This window comes from Pseudorca crassidens, chromosome 6 (assembly GCF_039906515.1).
Source record: "Pseudorca crassidens isolate mPseCra1 chromosome 6, mPseCra1.hap1, whole genome shotgun sequence".
NCBI classification, from domain to species: Eukaryota; Metazoa; Chordata; class Mammalia; order Artiodactyla; family Delphinidae; genus Pseudorca; species Pseudorca crassidens.
Genome location: NC_090301.1, coordinates 69,228,514 through 69,252,569, shown reverse-complemented (window position 1 = coordinate 69,252,569; position 24,056 = coordinate 69,228,514). Strand labels below are relative to the sequence as shown.

The following is a 24,056-nucleotide window of genomic DNA, read 5'->3' as shown; positions in this document are numbered from 1 at the left end:
GGAAGTCTTGTTAAAGTGTGGGGATTGGGAAGAGGCACTCTTATTTATTGCTGGCGGGATATTCAACTGATATGAGGAACAATTTGGGAAATACCTAGTAAATTTCTCATTTAGTGATGAAAATATTTTGCAAACTCAAAGAGGTGTTCATACAAATTGAAATTCTTTTAACTATATGTGTAAATTCTAGCTCTTATTTTAAGAAGGACTCATTATATGCCATTAACTACAGTCATACTCATCTTATTGATAGTATTTTTTATTTATAATGTATTTTAATTTTTAAAAATTAGGGGTTGGAAATAAATGTACAAAATTGAGTACATAATTTGTACAAAATTGAGTACATAATTTGAAAGCAGTCAGATTAATTGAAACAGATCACATAAATAACATAGATTACATGATTCTATGGAACGTGGCATATGCCAGACCAATAAGCTATGTGCTGGATCAAAATTAGAGAGCTTGATTCTAAGACTTTTGTAAGTTGTACTTTTAAAGAAAGTGAGTGGCAAAGTTCCAAAACTACTTCAACTGTAGAAAAGAATTGCTTTAATTGCATAAATACATTAGGGAGGGTATGAACAGCCCCCATGCTTTCCACTATATGGTGTCTTATTTCACACTTTTTAAGGTTTACACAACAGTTAGGCAGTACCTGAATCATTTCCCATGGTGCCTGAATCACTGCCCATGTTGCTGTTATGTCCAAGACTTTCATCTAAGCAGCTGACACTTCCTTCTGCCAAACTTGTGTCTGATTCTGCAAAGGAAAACATTTTAAAATATTTTAAAAATATTTCTGAGAATAAACGTATTTTAACTGCACACCTCTACAGCACACAGTACATACAGTTCAATGCAAGTGGAGAAGGCACACCCAGACGACTACGAATAAAAGGTAAGAGTTTCTGGCAAGCGACGTTTAAAAACTCCACCATGGATGAGCAGCTGTCGGGGACTGAATCAAATACATATATCTACCTACTTAAAGCACCATTCATCCAATATGAGAGGTCATGCAAATTTGTAAGGGTTTATGACTTTTGTCGTCCCCCATGTGTACATTTTGTCCAAAAAAAGAAGATCTAGGCCTGATAATGTCATTTAAACAAAAGTACTATATAGAAACCATTGAGTCATTTTCATGTAAAATGGTAGAAAATTAATAAATTATAGAAAAAAATTAATGAAGTACATGGTTCTACTGATAGGTTATGAAAACAGCAGTTCAGTGATACACATAAAATCTCACAAAGAATTTACTCAGGAAGAATATCATGAAAGCCTGGCATTGCAGTGGCACTAGGAGCTTACGTGAAGTTGGAAATAATTTTTTTTCTCTACTGTACGTAAACTAAGCTTCCATCAAAGAATTACAATTAATATGAGGGTCAAGGGTACGTCTTTCACTTATTAATCCTGATTTTTTCTTTTCAGTACTCAGTATCAATTCCTTTTGAAAACCTTCCTTCCGTCAAGGGAAAACTCTCCTTACAGTTTATTTCCAAGGATTTATGCAATCCCACCCGCAAGGATCAGAACTATTGCTAAACTGGTAAAAATAAATGAAGGATGGTTACAGATGTTGGTTTTGGAATTAGAAAGACTTGTGAAATTTTCTGTTGGCAATGCTGTGAGCCTAACTTCCTTCCCCTTATTTAAAATGGGGCCAGTAGAGGCACAGGCTATTATAAAATAGCTTACTACAAAATAAGCTACAGGATGTATTGTACAACACAGGGAATATAGCCAATAGTTTACAATAACTATAAACAGTATAACCTTTAAGAATTGTGTACTCCTGTAACCTATATAAATATTGTGCGTCAACTATACTTCAATAAAATAACTATAAATGAATAAAAGAAAAAATAAAATGGAGCTGGCACAATTTATCTCACAGGATTTGACAGCCATGGAGTAATATTAGGTACAACAAGCTCTTTGTACTTTAATTACCGGTGATTGGAAAATGAAATTAAATTCAAGTAGTTGGTGGATTACTAGGGCAAGATGTCATTTAAAAATCTCTTGGGAATTCCCTGGCCGTCCAGTGGTTAGGACTCCGCGCTTTCACTGCTGGGGCCTGGGTTCAATCCCTGGTTGGGGAACTAAGATCCTGCAAGCCGTGCAGTGCAGCTTAAATAAATAAATATATATATATATAAAATATCTTTACAATTAATAATATTTCATAATATTTATATGTGTTAGATAATTATTATTTTATGCTAAAGCTTCAAAATGCACTAAATAAATTATATTAAAGAAGGCTTAAGCTCTGTAAAACTAGTCTGAGTGTCACATATTTAAACTGGAAATAGAAATGGGTGAAAAACAGACAGATAGTATGTTATCAATAAAATGTCTCTGGAAAGGGACAACATACAACTCCTTAAAACTACAAGTATCTTCTTTTTCTTTAACTGGTTATTTCATTTTTTAAGTCAGCTATGTTGAGGTATAATTTCCATACTGTAAAATATTCACTCTTTTTAGGTAGATAGTTTGATGAGTTGACAAATGTATAGTTTTGTAACCACCATCACCATCAAGATTTTCCCGTCACCTCAAAATCCCCTCAAGCCCTTTGTTGTCCCTGCCCTCCTGCGGTCCCCTGGCAATCACTGACTTGGTTTCTGTTCCTAGAGTTTTGCCTTTTCCAGAATATCATATTAATGAATTCAGGCAATATGTAGCCTTTCTGTTTGGCTTTGTTAACTTAGCATAAGACATTCAAGATGCATCCACATTGCTGTTTATATCAGTAATTTGTTCCTTTTTATTGCCGACTACTATTCCATTGAGCATCTGTGACGTGTGTCTGTGACATCTCCCTTCCAACTTGGATAAGCCCATTTAGCTTGGGAAATATAATGGAATTACAGCCAATGCCAATTAAATATGTAAGATAGCTTTCTTAAAAGTTAAAAGAAAGCTTATAAGAAATTTGTAAAAAAAAAAATTGTCAATGGACTTACATACTGTTTAAATATATTAGCACAACACAAATATACTCATGTGAAAATACTGTGCTTACCAGTTGTCGTAGATTAGCTTTGAAACTCAGATTTGAGGAATCCCTTATGATCACACGGGAAAGCCTGTATATCTCACTGAGAGATTTTAAATATGGCACGTTGCAATTCCCAGAGGTATGCCTTGTTAGGAACTCAGAGGCGAGTGTGGGATAGAACTGTCAAGTAGGAGAGCGTTTTGGGCAGATGTACTGATGAAAAGAGAATATGAGTTGTAAGGAAAAGGCAAGGTGTAAAATGAGATGGGGAAAATGTCACTGCAAGGATAATTCTAGATCTAGAAAGAGAGACCAAGATTTTTAAGGCAAAAAAAGTGAATTTTGACATGCTTTTCACTTGTTTTAAATGTGGTATTGAGAACTGAAGACAATGCCAAAAACACTGAAAAACACTAACAAATATTATCTAAAACTGAACACTGTATCTTTAAGTTTTCCACTAAGTATAATCCACATGGAAATTGATTTTCATTTCATTTTCTAATCACTAGCAGTTAAACCACTATCTTAGAACTCCTCCGTGTATATGTAAAGTCAGGATTTTCCCCAAGCTTTGTTCCAACATACATAAGGTTTGGGAGAGCTGCTTAATGCAATGTGCATGAATAATTTATGAATATTAAAGAAAGTTACTACCAAAATAGGGTATTATTAATTAAGTTTATTATCTGGATTATTCTGATTTAGCAGACAAATCTGCAATGTGTCAGAGGACACTGAGCTCAGTGCTTCCACAGATGTAATGCAAGTGATATTTTAAGCTCTCAACATCCTATGTGGTAGATACCTATTATCACCTCAGTTTCATAGGTGAGAAACCAAGTCTCAGAGAGGTTAAATGATTTATCCAGATCACACAGCTAGAATGGAGCAGAGCTGGGAGTCTCATTTTCTGAATCCAAGTCTACCATTCCACTGTTTTTTTTTTTTCAAGCAACTTAATAAAGTTTATTTTCAAAGTAACAAATGAAAACTTTTCATGGTTAAGATGAGCAACTCCAGTTTTTCTCTTCCTGTGACTTCTGAGGTTTGTTTTTTTAAATAGATGTTTATTGGAGTATAATTGTTTCACAATACTGTGTTAGTTTATGTTGCACAACAAAGTGAATCAGCCGTATGCATACACATGTCCCCATATCCCCTCCCTCTTGAGCCTCCCTCCCATCCTCCTTATCCCACCCCTCTAGGTCATCGCAAAGCACAGAGCCGATCTCCCTGTGCTATGCTGCTGCTTCCCACCAGCCAACTATTTTACATTTGGTAGTGTATATATGTCGATGCTACTCTCACTTTGCCCCAGCTTCACCCTCCCACCCCACGTCATCAAGTCCATTCTCTATGCCTACCTCTTTATTCCTGCCCTGCGACTAGAGGCCAAGAGGCACATGAAAAGATGCTCAACATCACTAATCATTAGAGAAATGCAAATCAAAACTACAATGAGGTATCACCTCATGCCAGTTAGAATGGCCATCATCAAAAAATCTGGAAACAATAAATGCTGGAAAGGATGTGGTGAAAAGGGAACCCTCCTGCACTGTTGGTGGGAATGTAAGTTGATACAACCACTATGGAAAACAGTATGGAGTTTCCTTAAAAAACTAAAAATAGAATTACCATACGACCCAGCAATCCCATTACTGGGCATATACCCTGAGAAAACCATAATTCAAAAAGAGTCACATACTGCAATGTTCATTGCAGCACTATTTACAATAGCCAGGACATGGAAGCAACCTAAGTGACCATCAACAGATGAATGGATAAAGAAGATGTGGCACATACATACGATGGAATATTACTCGGCCATAAAAAGAAATGAAATTCCAGTGCTTTTTGCCCAATGCATAGCATGGCTGATGATCATTGTAAAGCTTTGTAAACAAGAAAACAGTACTGTATCCATAGTGTTAAGTGAAATGAAAGGTTTTTTTTTTTAAGTTTTCATTGTAATGTCAAGTTTTCTATCAATCTTGAAGTAGCTTATCTTTCCAGGAAAAAAGTTAGAGATTATTTTATTTTGCTAACTAACATCTCTGATTTCACCCACAAACTTTCATTTACTTTACTTTTAAATATCCACACTGTTTTTTTATAATTTTTATTTTATATTGGAGTATAGTTGATTAAACATCTGCACTAAGTTTTAAACATTTTCTGCACACAAATAAAAGAAGAGCATTTCTATCCTTCTTAAAAATTAAAATTAATTGCAATAATTCGGCTAGAGATCATTATGAAAATGAAAGTGAACATATAGAGGTCTATTTCTTTGTCATTTTAAGGGTATATAAATCTCCAGTTTCTCAACACAAAAATAATTTTGTTTCCTTGGCAGCAAATTCTTATTCATTTGATATTTTTTTGATTTCATAGAAATAGAAGTACTAAAGGAAATAACTCTAATAATTAAAGAAAATATATTCTCTCCCATAACATTGAGAATACCTTTCCCAGAGATTTTCTTCCTGCATTCACCTAAAGAAATCATGTTACACACACACACACACACACACACACACACCAAAAAGCCAGATCAAAAATGTGTTATGTGGGGCTTCCCTGGTGGCGCAGTGGTTGAGGGTCCACCTGCCGATGAGCGGGGCGCGGGTTCGTGCCCCGGTCCAGCAGGATCCCACGTGCCGCGGGGCGGCTGGGCCTGCATGTCCGGAGCCTGTGCTCCGCAGCGGGAGAGGCCGCAACAGTGAGAGGCCCGCGTACCGCAAAAAAAAAAAAAAAAAAAAATGTGTTCTGTGATGACAAAATTAAGCCAACCTATTGAGTTTATAAGCCAAGAATTCCTACAATTGATTATATAGGATTATCATGTTTCATTCTTTGTATCAATATTTTTCACAGTATCAATCTGGACTTATGTCCTAATGAATAGTCATGTGTCTATGATTTTAAAATAGATCAGATAAATAGTCAATTGGAGACTGGGTGTTCCCATGAAAAGAACATGTGCTGTGGAGTCAAACGGATCAGTCTCCAGATCTGAGCTCAGCCATTGCTGACAAGTGACTTAATCTTTAAAATTTTTAAAAATATCGATAGCAGTTTCTACTTTCTCCTTTATCTTGAGAATGATTCTGTTAGATCAAGGAAATAAATCTTTAAGAGAAACAAATCTTAAATTCTCATGAAGTTGCTATTTAAATGAGCTTTGAATATTAGAGTTAGATTATATAATAAGTTTAGTTAACTTTTAGATAGGTGTCATTTCCTCTAGGAAAAATAACAAAGCTAGCTATGAAACAGATTAGAAAACACTGGTGATTCCTGTTAAAGAAAAGCAGTTATTCTTATCAAAATCTATTGGAATGAAGAAAAACAATTCTCATCCAGTTAAAAGATAGGATTTCTAGAATAATTTTGTAAACAACACAATACAGAACAGCTTTGCTTACAATAATAGTGTCTAAGACCAGTCCATAAGCCATGGAAAAAAACTGCCTCATTTTATAATCACATCTTGAATAGCTTACTAATATGGAAGAAATATTAACTTGAATCTGAGAAATTTTATATTTAACATCTTCTGGAACTTTAAATACTTTAAAATATTTTTAAACCATTTAGAAGCCAAAGAAAATTGAAATTTAAAAATTTCAATTGAAAAAAACCTCTTCCTTGAAAGCCTTTTTAGATCTATTCCAATGTAAAGTATGCCCTCTGCTGGAGAAATGCTATTATAACAATTAGTTGATAAGTATACTGTTTATTCAGCCTCAGAACTGAGTGAGTTTCACTAGATAAGATACAGATTGGTTCTTCTACCCCTACCAGGTAGTGTCCCTCCTATTTTCAGCCTAAGATGCATGTCTAACTCCACAAAAGATTTCTCCTCTTACCCCTCGCCTCAGGCTCTCAGTCTCTTTGCTGGAAAATCGTTTTGCATTACATTAGGAAGGGGGCCAAGCCTCTGTGCTACTGAGAAAGAGGAAGGGCACCAACAGATCCATTCTCCTGAGAGGTAGTGCTTACAGGGTCTGCAAATAGTCTAATTTCACCTGCTAGATAATGGTATATTTATTCTAGTTCTGACCTCGTGACGCACATCAGCTTCACTTCTTCAATTATCCCCACCTTCCCTCCAGTTGCATAATCTCCACAGTCTGGAACAGTAAAGACCACCCCTAAAGCTTCAAACACATGTGCACGTATGGGCACATACACAGACTCATGAGCTTCTTAAGTGTGCTTACTGTCGTACTAATAATACCTAATTCCTTTCCTTTTGAAATAATCTTTTTTGAGAGGAGATAGAGGACTTTTATTTTCAGCTCTATGTATATGGATTTGTGTGTGTGCGCGCACACACGCACACACACACACGCTAACATTTTGGTCTGTCAGACTCTGCTCTCTGTGCTGGGGAACATGTGTTCCCACAGAATGGAGAGAAGCCACCTCCACCCACCTTGCATATTCTCTCCTGGATCCAAGCTTCTAGGAAATGAGTTCCCCAAAGAGAAAAAAAAAAAAAAATCTCCTAGAGCCACAGGCCCACGTCGCTATCCATGGAGCTCCTGTGCTCCTGTTTATAGAATTCACACTGCTGAAATGTTTCAGCCAGAATTAAATTGGAATTGTGTATATTGATGTTGGCTGAAATGTATCATCCATGCCCTTTAGCCTTTGGACTTGGGTCTCAAAGGGAAAGATGATGATTCAAGTACAGGGTTGTGGGGATAACCATACCCACTAGAGTGACCCATTCATTCATTGCTAGTCAGCAGCAGAGGCAAAAAGTCCAAGAGCAGAGTCAGTTAAGAGTGATAAGCCTGATGACCACATGGGAAGTAAGTCTTGGCAATCCAAGGTGGCAAGATAGAAGATCATGAACTGGAAACCTCTTTGGCTGGCAGGCACCCTTAAGGAAGAGCTATTCAAGTTAAGTAGACCTGAGGAAAGTATGGGGAGAGATTTGTTTAAAGGTATCCTGGTAAATATTCAATAGCAGCTCTTGGGGAGAAAAAAGCAACAATTTTAAAGTGTTTGCCAATATTGCTGGTATTCATATTCCCACCATGGCTGATTTCAAGCTACCAGCATGACGTCACCAAGTGGAACTGGGAAGACACTTGCACACTGGGCTCCTGCAAGCTGGAAGGAGCCCATTCCAGCACCCTGATGGATACATCCCTCTAACTAAGGACTTTCCCACAAACGCCATCTGAAATAATCACACATGCTTTGGGCTAATATTCCATAATTGTCCAAACAACGAATGATAAACATTTAAGTATTGTTTTGCCTTAGGACAAGGCTTTGTAAAAATCATAGTAAGAGAAACCCACTAATTCTCATTGATCCTAGAAGCCTTCTCTCCAGCCACCCTCCTCCATAAATGTTCCCCTCTGATCCAACTGTTTCCCTACCCACACTTTTTATAAAACTTTGCTATGTTTATTACAGCTGGATTTTGATGTGTTTATTATAGCTGGATGAATTTTTTATAGATTTTCTTTCCTAGAATTTTAGTTTTGCAGCAAAATTGAGTGGAAGGTAGAGAGATTACCCATATCCCCCCACTCCCACATAGGGATAGCCTCCTCCATTATCAATATCCCCTCAACACACACACACACACACACACACACACACACACACACAAAACACATTTTGAACTTCCCTATACCTGCACTTTTGCTCATGGTGTCCGTGTAACGGGAAGTGTTGGCTACCACTTCTGTTTACAGGTCCAACACAGGACCTTCAAGGTGCAGATGAACTGCCTCACATTCCTCCTCTCTGGTAAGCTTTCTCTAAGTCTTCCTTCTTTCACCAGGCTTCTCCCCTCATCCTTTAATACTTTCTCTTTTGCTAGAGATAGATTACTGTCTCTCTTTGAGGACATGAAACTTGTTTTCTTGAATGGGATTATAAACTCTCTGAGGGTGAGGACAATACCCCAGTGCTTGGTTTTCTCAATAATATGACCTGACCAACTCATTCTTAGCTTCTAGCTCTCATTCATATGCCAAAATAGAGAAGGTAAGGTCTAATGATCAAATTAAAACCACTGCTTTTGTTAAAACTCTGCTAAAAAAGCTTTAGGCTTGTAGTCATAAAAAGATGTCATGAAAATAAATCCAACATGTATTAGCTGCGCAGTAAAGAGGTTTCTCTCCATCAAAATACTTACATTCTCACTCCTGAGATATGAACAGTCACCCTCCTAGAACTATTATGCAATTTGGAGGTCATATAACTACCCTAGACGGCTCTTGGTGGGGTTCATATAAAATACAAACCTATATTATCCTTTAACAAACACCAATATCAGCATCTGTAACAGCATCTCTTCCCCCCCCCCTCTTTCTCAGCTCATAATAATATTTGCCTTTTGGATTGCCATAGTAGTATTTCTACTTCCCAATAATTAATGTAACTAAATTTAGAAAAAATATAGATGTAAAGGAGAGCTATCTTAATTCAGAGCAATCCTGTAACAGTATGGGCGATCTCCCACAGTATTATTGCAGACCGCTACATCAATTATCTTTCCCACTAAGCTCTCAAGGTCTATGTGGTATGTATTTCTAGAGATTCTAAAAATCTCTAAATTTCTAGAGGTTAGTATTATAGAACATTATTCTGGTCCTCAAGTGCAAGGATAAATTTTGTGGCATTTTTACAGAGATTACTATAGACCAAATCTAAGATTGGACTTCGGTCTATAAAAAGGGAAAACAAAACAACAACAAAAAAAGTGCACTAACAGATTGGGCCAGAAAGAAGGAGGCTGTTTTATAAAGGTCAATTTTTAAACCCCTCCTACAGAAGATGATCTATGCAAAATATATCCACAATATATTCCAAAGCATAATGTCACCGGATAAACCTAAGGAGTGGAACATATGGGGGAATATGAAAAAGAAGGTACTAAAGTCTGAAAACAAGCAGGTTGGTAAGCTCATTAGCTTGGGTGGAATTTTAAAATCTTCACGTGAACGAATATATAAATCAAAATATACACATGCACTCACAGTCATGCGCACTGTGTATTCACACATGGCACACTCACCCTGTACGTTATAATCGTCCACCCTGGAACAGTGACATTCCATTCTCTTTATAAATGTCAAAGCGCCCTCTTCTGGCCAACCTGCGGTACTTGCATTTTCTAGTTTGGGAGATCAACAAAGGATGATAAAAGAAATTTGGGGGATTTTCTGTGGAACTCTGCATAAAAGTAAGTTCATTCCAAATACAGTAAATTTTATTATTTCGTTTTGAACCTCATTTGCTTTATTTTATATATGTCATTAATTCCTAAAATAGTATATTAAAAAAGTCAATGTAAAATAACCACTCACTTATTTTAACAAAGCAACAGTAGCAGACAATTAAAAATGATTGCATAACCAATTTTACTGTAAGCCTATAGGATTAACATAAACCAGATAACTGTGTATTTTCTATAATTAAAATATTTTTAATAGAAGAAAATGAATGTGGGCATTGTGCCCCTCTGATGTTTTCTAGGGAAGTGTGGTCTAGAGAAACACCAAAGTTTTCCAATAATTTCTTGTTAGAAAATGACCAGTGACCTCAGAAAGCAGAATTATTACATCCAGCAGTAAAATTCTATGAATAGTCTGAGAACTATTCAAATATCCTTTATAAATGGTTGTATTCGTGTGGAAAAAGCAAATTTAAAAAAATGGGGTATATCTTAATTATTAACCACTTTTCAATGGGAAGAAGTTGAAAGGAGAAAGGAAGAAGAAATGCCAGCCTCCGATGTGGAGGCATGACAAAATCCCTGTCCAGAACTGTCCACTAGGGAATTCTCATCTATCAACCCAGGCTGAAGGAGAGATTAAATTTGGTGATTAAATCAATGATTTAATCACTGAAGGAGTGATTAAAATTGGTTTCAGGGTGGGTCACTATTACTAATACTAGTGTGTCTTACCTGTCAGGCGTGTTAAGGAGTAAAAAAGGCTAAAAACAATATATAAAGAATCTTTGCATTAAAACTATAAATAATTAACATTTGTATCCACAAAGACTATTATGCACTGAAAAACAATATTTTAGAAACTGATGTGGAAATAAAAATTAGAGAAGTCTTAATTTAAAATCAGAAATAATTCAAGTCACATTTTTTTGCCTATGAAAATTCATATTTATAGAATGTGTGTAGCTTAAGTAATAAGTTTCTTTCAATGCTACCTTGGTAACTGTATTTGAAATCTAAACCCAATGTACTGAAATTCAAAATAAAGATTATATATTGTAAATATCATTAAGATACACACAAAAAATTATGCAAATAAATATTACAGATTATTGAATATTATCTTATTTATTTTGATGGTTAATCCTGTAAAAGAATGCCAACGTAGGCAAAATCCTTCTACAGTTAATTTTGCAACAAAAACTTCAGTCCAAAGAACTACAATAACTTCTTTGGGTTAATGATACTTTACAAGTCATTTACATCAGTAATTCTTAGTTCCGAAGAGCAGCAAGAAAAGAAATGAATACCTGGAATGATCCACAACATCTAGCAGAAGAAGAGGCAAAGGCCTAAAGCAGAAGCACTCCATTTTCATAAATCAGATACCCTTTCTTACTGCTCTGGAAAGGACCAGAATGCATTGGACGAACCTGTTCCCAAATCCACATGAGAAGTCCAGACACCACAAGAACCTTACAGACTAGAAGACTGTTAAAGTCTGTGAATCGGATGGAGTCCTCAGATTACTGTACAGTTTGTTGTACTCTCACATGTTCTCAGACTAGCACACATTTTAATCGTCTGTACTTTTCTTTCACAGCACTTACTGTGCAGCTATATAGTGACTACCGTTTGACATGCCCATCATTTGAAAGCTCCGTGGGAGCAGAAGCCACTTCTGGTTTGCTCCACCACAATATTTACAGTGCTGAACACTGAACAGTGCATGCCTGGCACATGATAGGAGTTTAATAAGATTCGTTAAATGAAAGAAGTGAAAGGAAGGGAGGGAGGGGACCCGAAGAGGGAAAAACAAACCCCTTTCTGTCCCTTAAGGCCATTATTAAGATCCAAATTTTTTTCACTTGATGCAGCTTTAAGTTTTATATTAAATAGTAAGAAAACAGATTTTTTTAAAAAGGTTTTGTCTTTAATTTTGTCCTTGTTGAGACTCAGAATGCTCCACAGATAAATAAACTACAGGCTGACAAGATGCATTAGGTTGGCAACCTTGGATGAAAAACCTTCATTTGAGATGCAGGATCAATTCCCAGCCTCAGTTCTGGCTTCAATTCTTTCCAGTGCGAATTTAGAAAATAGCCAGGAACCCACAGAGATGTCAGGTAGCCTACCAAGGAAGTTTATTAAAACGTGAAAAACCCACATTCAGGTAGTGGTTTTGGCATTCCTACGCAATCATGATTTCTGAAAGAAAGCGCAGCTGCTCAAATGAAGAAAAAAAAAAAAAGGTCCTCTAGAATTCAGGGTTAAAAGCTTTGCTATTCTGCACAGTAAACCTTGCTACTTAAAGTGTAGTCCAAGACCAGCAGTAGCAGCATCACCTGAGAGCAAGTGAGAAAGGCAGAATCTCAGGCTCCATACAGAACCTACCGAATCAAAATCTGCGTATCAGTAAGACCTCCACTTCCAGGGGACACATACGCACACTAACGCTTCAGAAGTATTCCACTAAAAGAACACCTTAAACAAGGCTAAATAGCAGGCAAACTATAAAAGATCTTGATACTATTTTATGACAAAAGATTGCTATCCTGTATATTTAGCTAATTCACATAAACCAGCAAGAAGAATATAAAATACCCTAATAGAAAAATAGGCAGTTAGCAACAACAAAAAGAATGAACTTGTAAAAACATTTTTCGTTAGAAAATAATTCAAATTCAAGTAGTAAAATACCAAATTGGCAAAGTTTAAAAATAATATTACCCACTCTTATAGAATAGACTTCAGGGCAGTAAGTACTCTCCTGTACTGTTAGAGCACATGTAATTTGGTACAAGTTCCTGGAGTGAAATATAACATTAAGTATCAAATGTCTTAAAACTGTAGAAATCATTGATCCAGAAATTTCAATTATGTAATATGTTTTTAAGAATTAAACTGGGTGGGGTAGGAATGGATTGGGAGTTTGGGGTTAGCAGATGCAAACTGTTATATAGAGGATGGATAAACAACAAGGTCCTACTGTGTAGCACAGAGAACTATAGTCAATATCCTGTTATAAACCATAATGTGAAAAAGCATGTATATATATAACTGAATTACTTTGCTGTAGAGCAGAAATTAACACAACATTGTAAATCAACTATACTTCAATAAAATAAATTTTAAAAATTAAAAATAAATTTAAAAAGAATTAAACTGAGACATAAATATGAAGACAGTTATGCAGCATTATTCATGATGTAGAAATTTGGAAACATCCTACATGTTCAACAGTTGGTTAATTAATCACAAAGCATCCAATGGATAGAATTATTATTCAATTGTTAAAAACCATGCTGTAGAAGAACATCTAATGAATTCAGGAGAAATGCCATTATATATAAACATCCAGATACGTAAACAAAACGGGATACCCAAATGTGAAGAGTAATATATCTTACTGTAAAAGTGTGCGCGACTTTTTCTTTGTAGGTTTCTATGTTTTCCAAATCTCCTGCAATGCAGCTATATTACTTTTCTGAGTCGAAAATAGTATACTTTGTAATAGTGTGATGGAGTCAGCTCATACAGCACAAGAACAATTGTTAAATTTTCTAGAATTTCATGAGCCAGTTGTTAATGTTAAGCGCAGGCAATTTTAAAAATTTAATTATACGGACTTACTAAAAAAATTATATTAAAACAAAGGTAAGGAATACTTAAAACTCATCAATTTCTAATCATTTTACTAGATTTTACAATCATCAATGATGTTGAGGCTATTTAAGCCTATTGTTTCCGTATAATGGAAATGGCAAATAGTGGTGCGCTACTGCACATCTCTTCCTGACTTAGTGTTCGGTGACATTATGTGGGCACTTGAAAGTAGCCTTAGTGGGAGTATTTACACCATGAAGATTGGCATATGCTACAAATCAGGGCTTTTTTCTTTTCCTCCGAGAGCCACTTGGTAAACATTTACCAGCACGCCAGACTTCAACCTGACTATTTCTAGTGAAAAATGCATGTGGCCATTTGGGAGACAAAGGGAAAGAGAGAAGGATTCTCCTATTATGAGCAAATTAGGGAGGGGAAATAATTAAATTAGTTTGATTCTTCCAGGGCTGTTTCATATCTAAAAGGCGGACATGGTGGATCTAGTACCCACACCAATTAGTTACTGAAATTCAAACCAACTCCTGTTTAGCACTCATTCATCTTCTTTTCTAAAGCCTTGGTTTTGATCTCTATAACCCAGTTGAACCTCTCTGTGACACGCCAGTCTGTAAAAAGGGGAAAACGTAATGGCCTCATTTAATTCTCAGAAATTTGAATGAGTCAAACTAATTCATGGGGACTACCCTGGTGGTCCAGTGAGTAAGACTCCATGCTCTCAATGCAGGGGCCTGGGTTCGATCTCTGGTCGGGGAACTAGATCCCGCATGCTGCAACTAAGAGTTCACATGTTGCAACTAAGAAGCCCACATGCCACAACTAAGAAGTCGCATGCCACAACTAAAAGATCCCACGTGCTGTAACGAAGATCCCGCGTGCCACAGCTAAGACCCGGTACAGCCAAAATAGATAAATAAATAAATAAATCTTTTTTTAAAAAAACCCACTAATTCATGTATTTGAAAGTACTTCGAAAATCATGAAATGCAGGACTTGCTTATGATATTTACCACATGACAAGGACCGTGGATATCTTATAAAATAAAATTAGAACCCAGTGTGCTCATGTTCGTAACATATTAATATTGCATTAGTTTTAAAACATTTTTAGACACAAAGAGCAATTATTTTCATTTAATCTCCTCCAGAAATATTATTTTAACATAAATACTCACAAAACCCCAAAGCCCCAAATTTCTCCCTCTGTTTAATAAATCCTAATGTCATCAATGCAGCAACTGATTTTTCCAGAAGTAGTTAATTAGTGCATGTAAAAGTATGTGTGTGTCCCAAGTACCTGAAGCTACAGAAGAATCTGCAAAAGACGGTTCCAATGAATTATTCTCTATGTCCCAGGCCTCCAGACTGGGCTGATCTGTGGCTAAAAGGAGGGGCTCCTTGACCTCAGGACCATCTTCTGGTGATAGATTCTCAGACTCTGTGAATAAAAGTATTAGAATATAAACAATAGTGCCATGCAAGTTTTTATACAATATACATAACTGTCATTGTTATTTTGAAAACAGAATAGGGGTTCCTAATAGAGATTAACCTGAATATACTTAAATACTTTGAAATTCTAAACAGAATGTAAATTGTATTGCAATGCAAGTTTTTATACAATATAAAGAGCTGTTATTTTTATTTTGAAAACCAAGTGGGGTCCCTAGTAGAGATCTGCCTAAATATACTACAATACTTTGACATTTTGTAAGGCTTGGAACATGTTTTTATGTTGTGACAAAGTATTTTTATTTTTTTATATGAACACAGTGAGTAAGTCTTTTGTGATGACTAAATTTTATCTAAAAAGCCAATATAATAAGTATTATGCTAATCATAAGTGTGACGATTTCCTATCTGACCATCAACTTTAGGAAGTAAGCCCCTTGTTCAGTGATACAAAGTCACATGTAAGGCTGCATTAATGAAAATGCAAACTTGGTGGTAGTTTTTCTTCAGCTTGTGCTCTAGCCTTTTTGTTCTCTCACTGCGTGTTCTACACGAGATGTACATATGCTTTAATGTCAGCCTACATTCATGTATTCTGAATTTCTGGAGATTTTTTTTAGAAATTTAATGAAATATTCTGAATCCTTCCTTTCTCCTTCCCACCATTTCTTCCACCTAACATTTTTTTTCTTCAGCCAACATGTATTGAGTGTTTTCTTAAGACTTTTGAAAGAAAGTTACAAAGAAAGGCAAGAGTTTCTGCCCTTCTGAAGTACAATGTGTCAGAGACTGATGCCATAAAGAAAATTTCTTAAAGTATCATTTTCGATTAACCCATCTTAAAGAATAAAGAGAAAATGTGTGCTGTGTATGGAGAATTTCCTGAAGAAAACTGTTCTGACTTTGGAGTTTGTCTTTAGACAAGATGATTTTATAATATTTGTAGGTACATATTAAGTATGTTTGGGGTTTATAATAATAATAGACAATTTATTTTGTGCTTTACAAATGTTAAATCTTTTAACCCTCAAAATAATCCTGGGTAATCAGTAATATTATTTCACAGAGGAGTAAACTGAGGCACAGAGAGGGCAAGTACCCGGTGAAAGTCACACATCCAGGGACATGAAGGAGCCAGGACTCATTAAGTGTCAGGATCCAGAGCCCAGGCCCCTGTGTTAGTCAGCATGGGCCAACATGATAAAGTACCATAGATTGAGTGACTTAAGTCACAGAAAAGTATTTTCTCACAGTTCTAGAAATAGGAAGTCCACGGTCAATGTGCCAGCAGGTTGGTGTCTGGTGAGAGCATGTTCCTGAGGTTGCAGAATGTCACCTTCTCACTGTGAACTCACATGGTGGGGAGAGAGAAAGAGACAGAGATCTCTCTTCCTCTTCGTATAAGGCCTCAGTCCTATCAGATTGGGACCCAACCTCTGGATCTCATTTAACCTTAATTACCTCCTAAAGACCTAGCTCCAGATACAGTCACATTGGGGGTTAAGGCTTCAATATATGAATTTGGTGGCAGGGGGGCTCGATTCCATCCACAGCAGCTCCTACCACAGCTAACTTTGAATAATGACAGCTAACTTTGTTCTGGGCATCAAGACCTGCTAGAAAAATGGTTAGATTCCCTTAATAATATGTACAGGTTAGCAAACAATATTTAAATTCCTGACTCCCTTGATTGGATTTTCAGTGGAGGACATGAGAAGTAAGCCCTACTTATTTGGAATGAGTTGGTCAGAAGCACCCTGACTGCTGGTAGGGGTAGTGAGAGTGTAAGGGTGCTGAGTCCCAGAAGGGGATTGCATCTTCCATCCAACCTTCAAAAGAAGCTTAGAAATCCCTTTCTACTGGGCTCCCTGTCTTTGTAAGAGCCCACATATCTGGGGTAACAGCCATCATCACCCACTTTGGTTGAAAGAAGGAAAAGCCCCAAATGTAAGAGGATCCTGTCAGGGGACCAGGGAGGGCGAAAAGGATGATGGATAATTGGTGCCACTTTTTTCTTTTCAGGAGGGCTTTATCCCTTTTATAAAGTGTTTGGCCTTGGCCAGCCGACATTATGTGCACAGGCTAGGAGAGTTTGGATAAACTAGTCCCCAAGCCATTCTGAAACAGACATGTAAAGACTTAATCATAATACGAAGTTATGGCATATTATAAGGAAAGTAAAGAGGAAGGCATGTGAACATTAGATGAGGTATATGATGAGGTGTGTTATTATACAGGTATTACGTGTATATATACTTTACCTAGGATTGCTATCGTTCAAAGCATTAGAATTTGAAAAATCGCATTAGCGTCCAACAAGGCACCTTGTAAAGTGGAACTTAAAAATATCTTAGAAAGAAATATGTTGTATGTAACTTGTTGCTCCGCTCCCCCCCAACAAAAAAAAGACAGAAATATGGCGAGACGTTGCCTATGTCAGGAGAAGCTAGAAGACACTTAGAGTTGATCTTTTAGACTTTTTCCTAAACTAGTACACAACTGTAAAATGGGTAAGTACCCTCTACTTTGGGGGATGGATATAACAAGGTCTTTTGTGATCTGCAAGGCTGCTCTTTCTAATATCCCTCGATACACTGAGGCCAAAATTTCCCAGGGAACAAAAAAATTGAGACTGCAGTCATTTCCCTTTGAAGTTCAAGTCCTAGGGTGTTTGTCATGGATGGAAATGGTCGCACAAGGTCTTGAAAGGGAACTCATCATGAGAAGGTGTGATCTGCACTGGGGTCCAGCTCATCCTTGAGGTATGTAGGAGAAATCTGGCCCCATTATTGTATGTAAGTTTGGCCTGAAGTCCCTTTAGAATTAGCAAACTGGCATTAGAGTTACATTGTGGAAATAATAGCTGGGCCATAATATATAAACGCAAAAGAACCCATAATCTTGATGTTGCAAGCAAGTGGCACCACTGAGCCCATTCCAGAGAACTGAAGCAAAATCAAGGTGCTTCTACTGAGAGGGATTTTTTTTTAAATACAGTTACACTTTGCTGTGGAAATAGAAACAATGACAGTAGAAACTGGGGGACCTGCTAGTGGACAGATCATGGAATTACTGCTTGGCTTTTGAAAGCTGGATTAACCACATTTGGCTGAATAAATCCCCCTCAAATCCCTAGATAATCTCAAAAAGGGGAGCCTCTTGAGCTTTTCACTTTGTGGCCATCCCAAACATATGACACCATACAGCATTTGCTTTGGGCTGAAGCAAGAAGACCTTCCCTAAACATGGATTACACTTCACTCCCCATGATTCATTTACACACAGGTCCATTAATACTATTTTGTAATTCTTCTGGGCTTTTCAATATTTCATAGTAAAAATATTTGTGTGTGTTTATGTTTGTCTCTCTCGCTATATATACATATACACACACATACGTACACACTGTTGTGTGTATGTGTATATATACACTAGATATATATACACACAGGTATATATGTGTATATATATCTGTGTGTATTTCTAACCACTGAGCAAAATTAAGCTATTTCATAAATAATACAGCATAAAATCACAATATGCTGTTTACTCTAATAATTTAGTAACTATCTGTTTTTCTTTTGCATAAGTAACTTAGAAAATTGTTCACTGTGTTTTTTATTCCATTAGGAAGTGTGGTTTATGGGAATGGGGACTTTGTATGTCTCATTTAAATCCATATCCCCAGCACCTAGAACAGTGTCTGGTACTCATTACATGTTGATTGAATGACTGACTGAATAAAAGAAGTGAAGTAAGCTTGAAATGATTATAATCATTTAAATTATATATAATTGTGAATAAATTATACCAATTATAAGTTGGTAATCATTCATTACCAATTAAACTTCAATTTGTCTTACATATGATATTTTTAAAAGCACAGGAAACATACTCTGTAAAGAAAAATAAGATGGCAGATTATATTAGATTTACAAATGATATATGTGAAAGAGCTCTAGAATGTTATTTTTATTATTATAATTGAATACTTTTAAAAACTCACAGAAAGGAACACTGTGATATGTTAGCAATTACAGACCTTTTATCAAATGTTTAATAAATTCCTTAAAAATTTATATAAATGTCCAGAAGACTATGCAGCAGTTGTAATAATCACTAAAATATTTTCTTCCAATTTATTTGTCTAGGCAATGTTAAAATTATCTTGATAAAAATCTCAGACAATCACTTTGTTTCCAAAATAAGATGGGAAATGGAAAACATGTCGGACAAGGAGTCAGCTGCCAATATTCCAGCCCAGCTTGCTGAGTGCTGTGGTCTTTGGAAGGTTCATCTTTTCCCAAGCAGCAGTTTCCTCATTTGTAAAACGAAGAAAACATACCTCTCAAAATCGCTTGAAATTTTGATTCTAAATACCCTAGTATTTGGCACTGTGTCTACAGGTTTCATTAAACTCTCAGTCACTAGGCGAAACGCAAAAACCCTTCCTTTGTGGAATTAGCAATACCTGCATTGCTTTCATAGCAATCGGTGCCTGTTAACTCCTGGGCAAGCGCATCGTTTCCTGTTTCCCTCAGCACAGTCACAAACGTAGAAAACCAGTTTTCTTTCTGCACGATCCTTTTCAGTAGCTCTCTTACCCCTGCTTCATTTCCATTATTTTCTGCAGCAGAAACCTGTTTTAAGAGAAAAGTAGAATTAAAGAAGTCCAACTATCTTATGAATAAATTTAAACAGGAACTAGCCTTTAGAAAAATTGCACAATTAAGCATATGTATAAAGGCTCATATTCAAATACTAAAGAAAACAGCAATACCGCTTACAGAAATATTGGATTCTAGGGGGAAAAAAATCCCTGGGCCAATCCCCCTTTTAAATATACACTATTTTTTTAAGCTATTGAGATATTCAAAGCTGACACTTAGGAAACATGTTTTACCTCCGCCATTCTGAATAAGGGGTGCAAAAGAAGGCGTCTTTAATTTCTAGCCATTTTACGTCTATCTGCATCAATTTCTTTCTGTATATCTGGGGCTTGCTGTATCTTTTCAACCCATGGAGTCTATAAACAGGAAATCAAACATTTCTTATCCGACCTCTCTTTCTTCACTATTACCACTATGGAATAAGTAATTACTATCAGACATTTATATTCTTTAATATTTGTATTATTTATTACTGCTATAATATATTTTTTTAAAAATTTGTATTTACTTAACATTATAAGACATTTATTTCTATATTCCTTTTTTTAAGTATTGGGCAGAAGCATTTCTATATCCATTCATTACTATTTTTAACCTTCATTTAATTTCTCCTTTAGATTAATCTAGTAAATCTTTTTAAATGTGAATCATTTGTGTAATCCTTATTACAGTGCATCTCCCCAGTTCTTAATACAGCACCAAACATTTGGAGAAAAGATCACATTTAGACCAGAAAGAAATTAGGCAGGACACCATCAACTTGCTGGGCCATTAGTCAAGCCACTTCCTCTCCAGACCTCAGTTTCTACATGTGTAAAATGAAGCAACTGAAATAAAATTACAGCATTTGTCCATCCTAGCTGCATGTTAGAATCACCTGAGGAGCTTTAGAAAATACTGATGTCTGAAATCTACCCCCAGAGATTCTGATTTGTCCATGGGGGGAAACCAGAAACTTTTTTCAAAAGCACCTCTTGATTCTAATCAGCAGCTTAGGTAAGAAGTACTAACTTACATACTCTCAGAGGTCTTTCTCAACATTTGCCCATCTTCTACATGTATAATATGGACTATTCAGCTAGATTAATTGTTTCCTACAAATTTGTGTATTTTCTAGTCCTATAAATATATCCAATAACCATTTAATTTCAGGAATTCACAGTTTTGGAACAATGTCTGGTACAAATTCAGTGTTTATTATTATGATGACTGGGAAAACATCTATCTTTACAAACATTTCACCAGCAGACACTACTTAGTACAAGATTATACCACATGATTTCTACCCAAAGAATATGTTCGTTTCATCAGCTAATAGATAATTATGTTATTATACATGTTTTGCATATATCAACCCAACAACTCTGAAGAAGATACTGATATTAACCCATTTTACAGATCAGAAATCCAAGGCTCAGAGAAGTCCAGTTACCTCTCTAAGGCCACAAAGCTAGTAAATGGCAGAGGTAGAATTAGATCCCAGGCATTGGCTTCAGAGGCTGAATACTGCCTTACTGAGCTGTAATTATAGCTGGTAATTGTCTCCAATTTTAAGTTCATTTTCTGACAAGAAGTGGTTAAAATGACTACTTGACTTAATAAAATTTAGGCGATTTCAGTCCATCTCTCCCACAGCATTTCTAAGCAGATTCTTGCTCATTTCCTACTTTTCTTTAATTTTGTTAATTTTCTAGTGGAAATCCTTTGTCTTCTCTGATGTTTGTAACATCTCTATTACCTGCTAATTGAAGCAGTAGTCTCTAAAGATGCTAAATGAGACTGGTTTGAGCACCTTATTTTAACTCAACCATTTCCATTTTTAATTATCTCAGCCTTTTATCAGCTTTAAACTCATTCCACAGAAGTAGTAATCAGAAAGCATTTCTCTAAAATGAACAAGTGAAGCACTGTAATAAAGACTTATACTTAAAAACCTAAGCATATTATATCCACTAAATTTTCTTTGACAATTAACCAGTTAGTCGATCTTTACTGTAGAATTGTATTTGTCAAGCTTGCTTTGTCCTTACTGAGTTCAGGCATTTGAGAATCATTATGCCATTATTTCCTGCAAGTATTTTTATTATTTGAATGTGGAACTACATATATAATACCCGTGCAATTTTAGCAGGGTCATCAAGATTCTGAATTTTTAAGAAATCTTCCTAGTTCCTTCCTGCTAGAAAGTACATCAATTCCCTTTAAAGCAATCACACAATGTTTTTTACTTAAATTTGTTCTCCTATATATAAGATCCCAATAGGGCTTCCCTGGTGGCGCAGTGGTTGAGAGTCTGCCTGCCCATGCAGGGGACGCGGGTTCGTGCCCCGGTCCGGGAAGATCCCACATGCCGCGGAGCGGCTGGGCCCGTGAGCCATGGCCGCTGAGCCTGCGCGTCCGGAGCCTGTGCTCCGCAACGGGAGAGGCCACAACAGTGAGAGGCCCGCGTACCTCAAAAAAAAAAAAAAAAAAATCCCAATATATACACTTGATTACTGAAATTCTTGGGAAATGAATATTTAGACTTGAGCCTGAAACAGGACATATAATGATTCCCACTCATGTTCCTTCCCCACTGAATGTATTCTCTGAATATGAAGTTAAAAATGTCTATGGATACATTGTTAACTAATTTATAGAGTGTAAAATAAATATGAGTTTGTGGGTAATACAGTTCAATGCTTTCATATCCTGAATTCTTTTTTTTTTTTTTTTTTTGCGATACGCGGGCCTCTCACTGCTGTGGCCTCTCCTGTTGCGGAGCACAGGCTCCGGACGCGCAGGCTCAGCGGCCATGGCTCACGGGCTCAGCCGCTCCGCGGCATGTAGGATCTTCATGGACTGGGGCACGAACCCATGTCCCCTGCATCGGCAGGCGGACTCTCAACCACTGCGCCACCAGGGAAGCTCCCTGAATTCTTTGATCTATGTTTTTTCTAACAGAAATCAGTAGAGAAACCAAAGATATTTCGTTTAAGCACTGGCTTGCCAACACAATTGTAAAGTTAGATAAAAATGCTTTCTTCCCCCTCAGAAGAACCGTAGATAGCTATTTAAATATAATGGTGACCTTTTAATATAGCAGAGCTCAACCCTCAGTACCAGTAAATCAGGAAGCAAAACTCTTACGTTAAAAACAAAGAATTTTTAAAGAACAAGTTCCCTCCAAAAGTTAATGTCTTTCTGAATGACTATGTATTGTCACAATGACATAACTAATTTCTTATTTGTACTTTTTGTTGCTAATAAAATTCTTACCCATCCTAATTTACCTGACATTACAATGAGCTAGAAGAAGATTAACTCTAATACTCAACTTCATGTAGATGGAACTGGAGGGTTTCTAGTTGGACTGGTGATATTATCTGCTGTTCTACTGTGTAAATGAAAGGTACAGAGTGTCTTCTAGGACTATAGATGTTTGATGCTTTGAACTGGGCAGGGCTGAAACATGCAGCTTACTTAATCTGTTCAAATTGATATTAAGACAGTGTGGAGGGGCTTCCCTGGTGGTGCAGTGGTTAAGAATCTGCCTGCCAATGCAAGGGACACGGGTTCGAGCCCTGGTCCAGGAAGATCCCACGTGCCGCAGAGCAACTAACACCATGTGCCACAACTACTGAGCCTGGGCTCTAGAGCCCGTGAGCCACAACTACTGAGCTTGTGTGCCACAACTACTGAAGCCGGCGTACCTAGAGCCCTTGCTCTGCAACAAAAAGAGAAGCCACTGCAGTGAGATGCCCGCGCACCACAATGAAGAGTAGGTCCCGCCTGAGGCAACTAGAGAATGCCTGCACAGCAACGAAGACCCAACACAGCCAAAAATAAATAAATGAATAAACAAATTAATTAATTTTTTAAAAAAACACTATAGAAATGTTTACATGATCCACAGTTCATGGCTGTCTAAGTCATGGATGTGCTACGATGTCACTTAGCATCCTAAATAGAAGCAGGCCAGTACAGGGACACCCCCTTGCTGTTAGGGAGCATCTATTATAATGATCTATAAAGTGATTCTTGTATTTATTGCTGAGTCCTCAGTGTTTGCAATAGTGCCTCACATATACTAGAC

General features: G+C 36.6%; 1 protein-coding gene across 1 annotated transcript in view; it reads right to left on the bottom strand.

Annotated features, from left to right (window-relative positions):
* The window catches only part of IFIH1 (interferon induced with helicase C domain 1), a 56,115-nt gene that overhangs the window by 28,147 nt on the left and 3,912 nt on the right, over nucleotides 1-24,056 (bottom strand). Inside the window, exons 2-4 of the mRNA XM_067741727.1 lie at nucleotides 19,783-19,951; nucleotides 15,157-15,297; nucleotides 662-766 (exon numbers count right to left, since the gene is read on the bottom strand). Coding sequence (XP_067597828.1) covers nucleotides 662-766; nucleotides 15,157-15,297; nucleotides 19,783-19,951 — 415 coding nt within the window. The remainder of the gene's footprint in view (nucleotides 1-661; nucleotides 767-15,156; nucleotides 15,298-19,782; nucleotides 19,952-24,056) is intronic.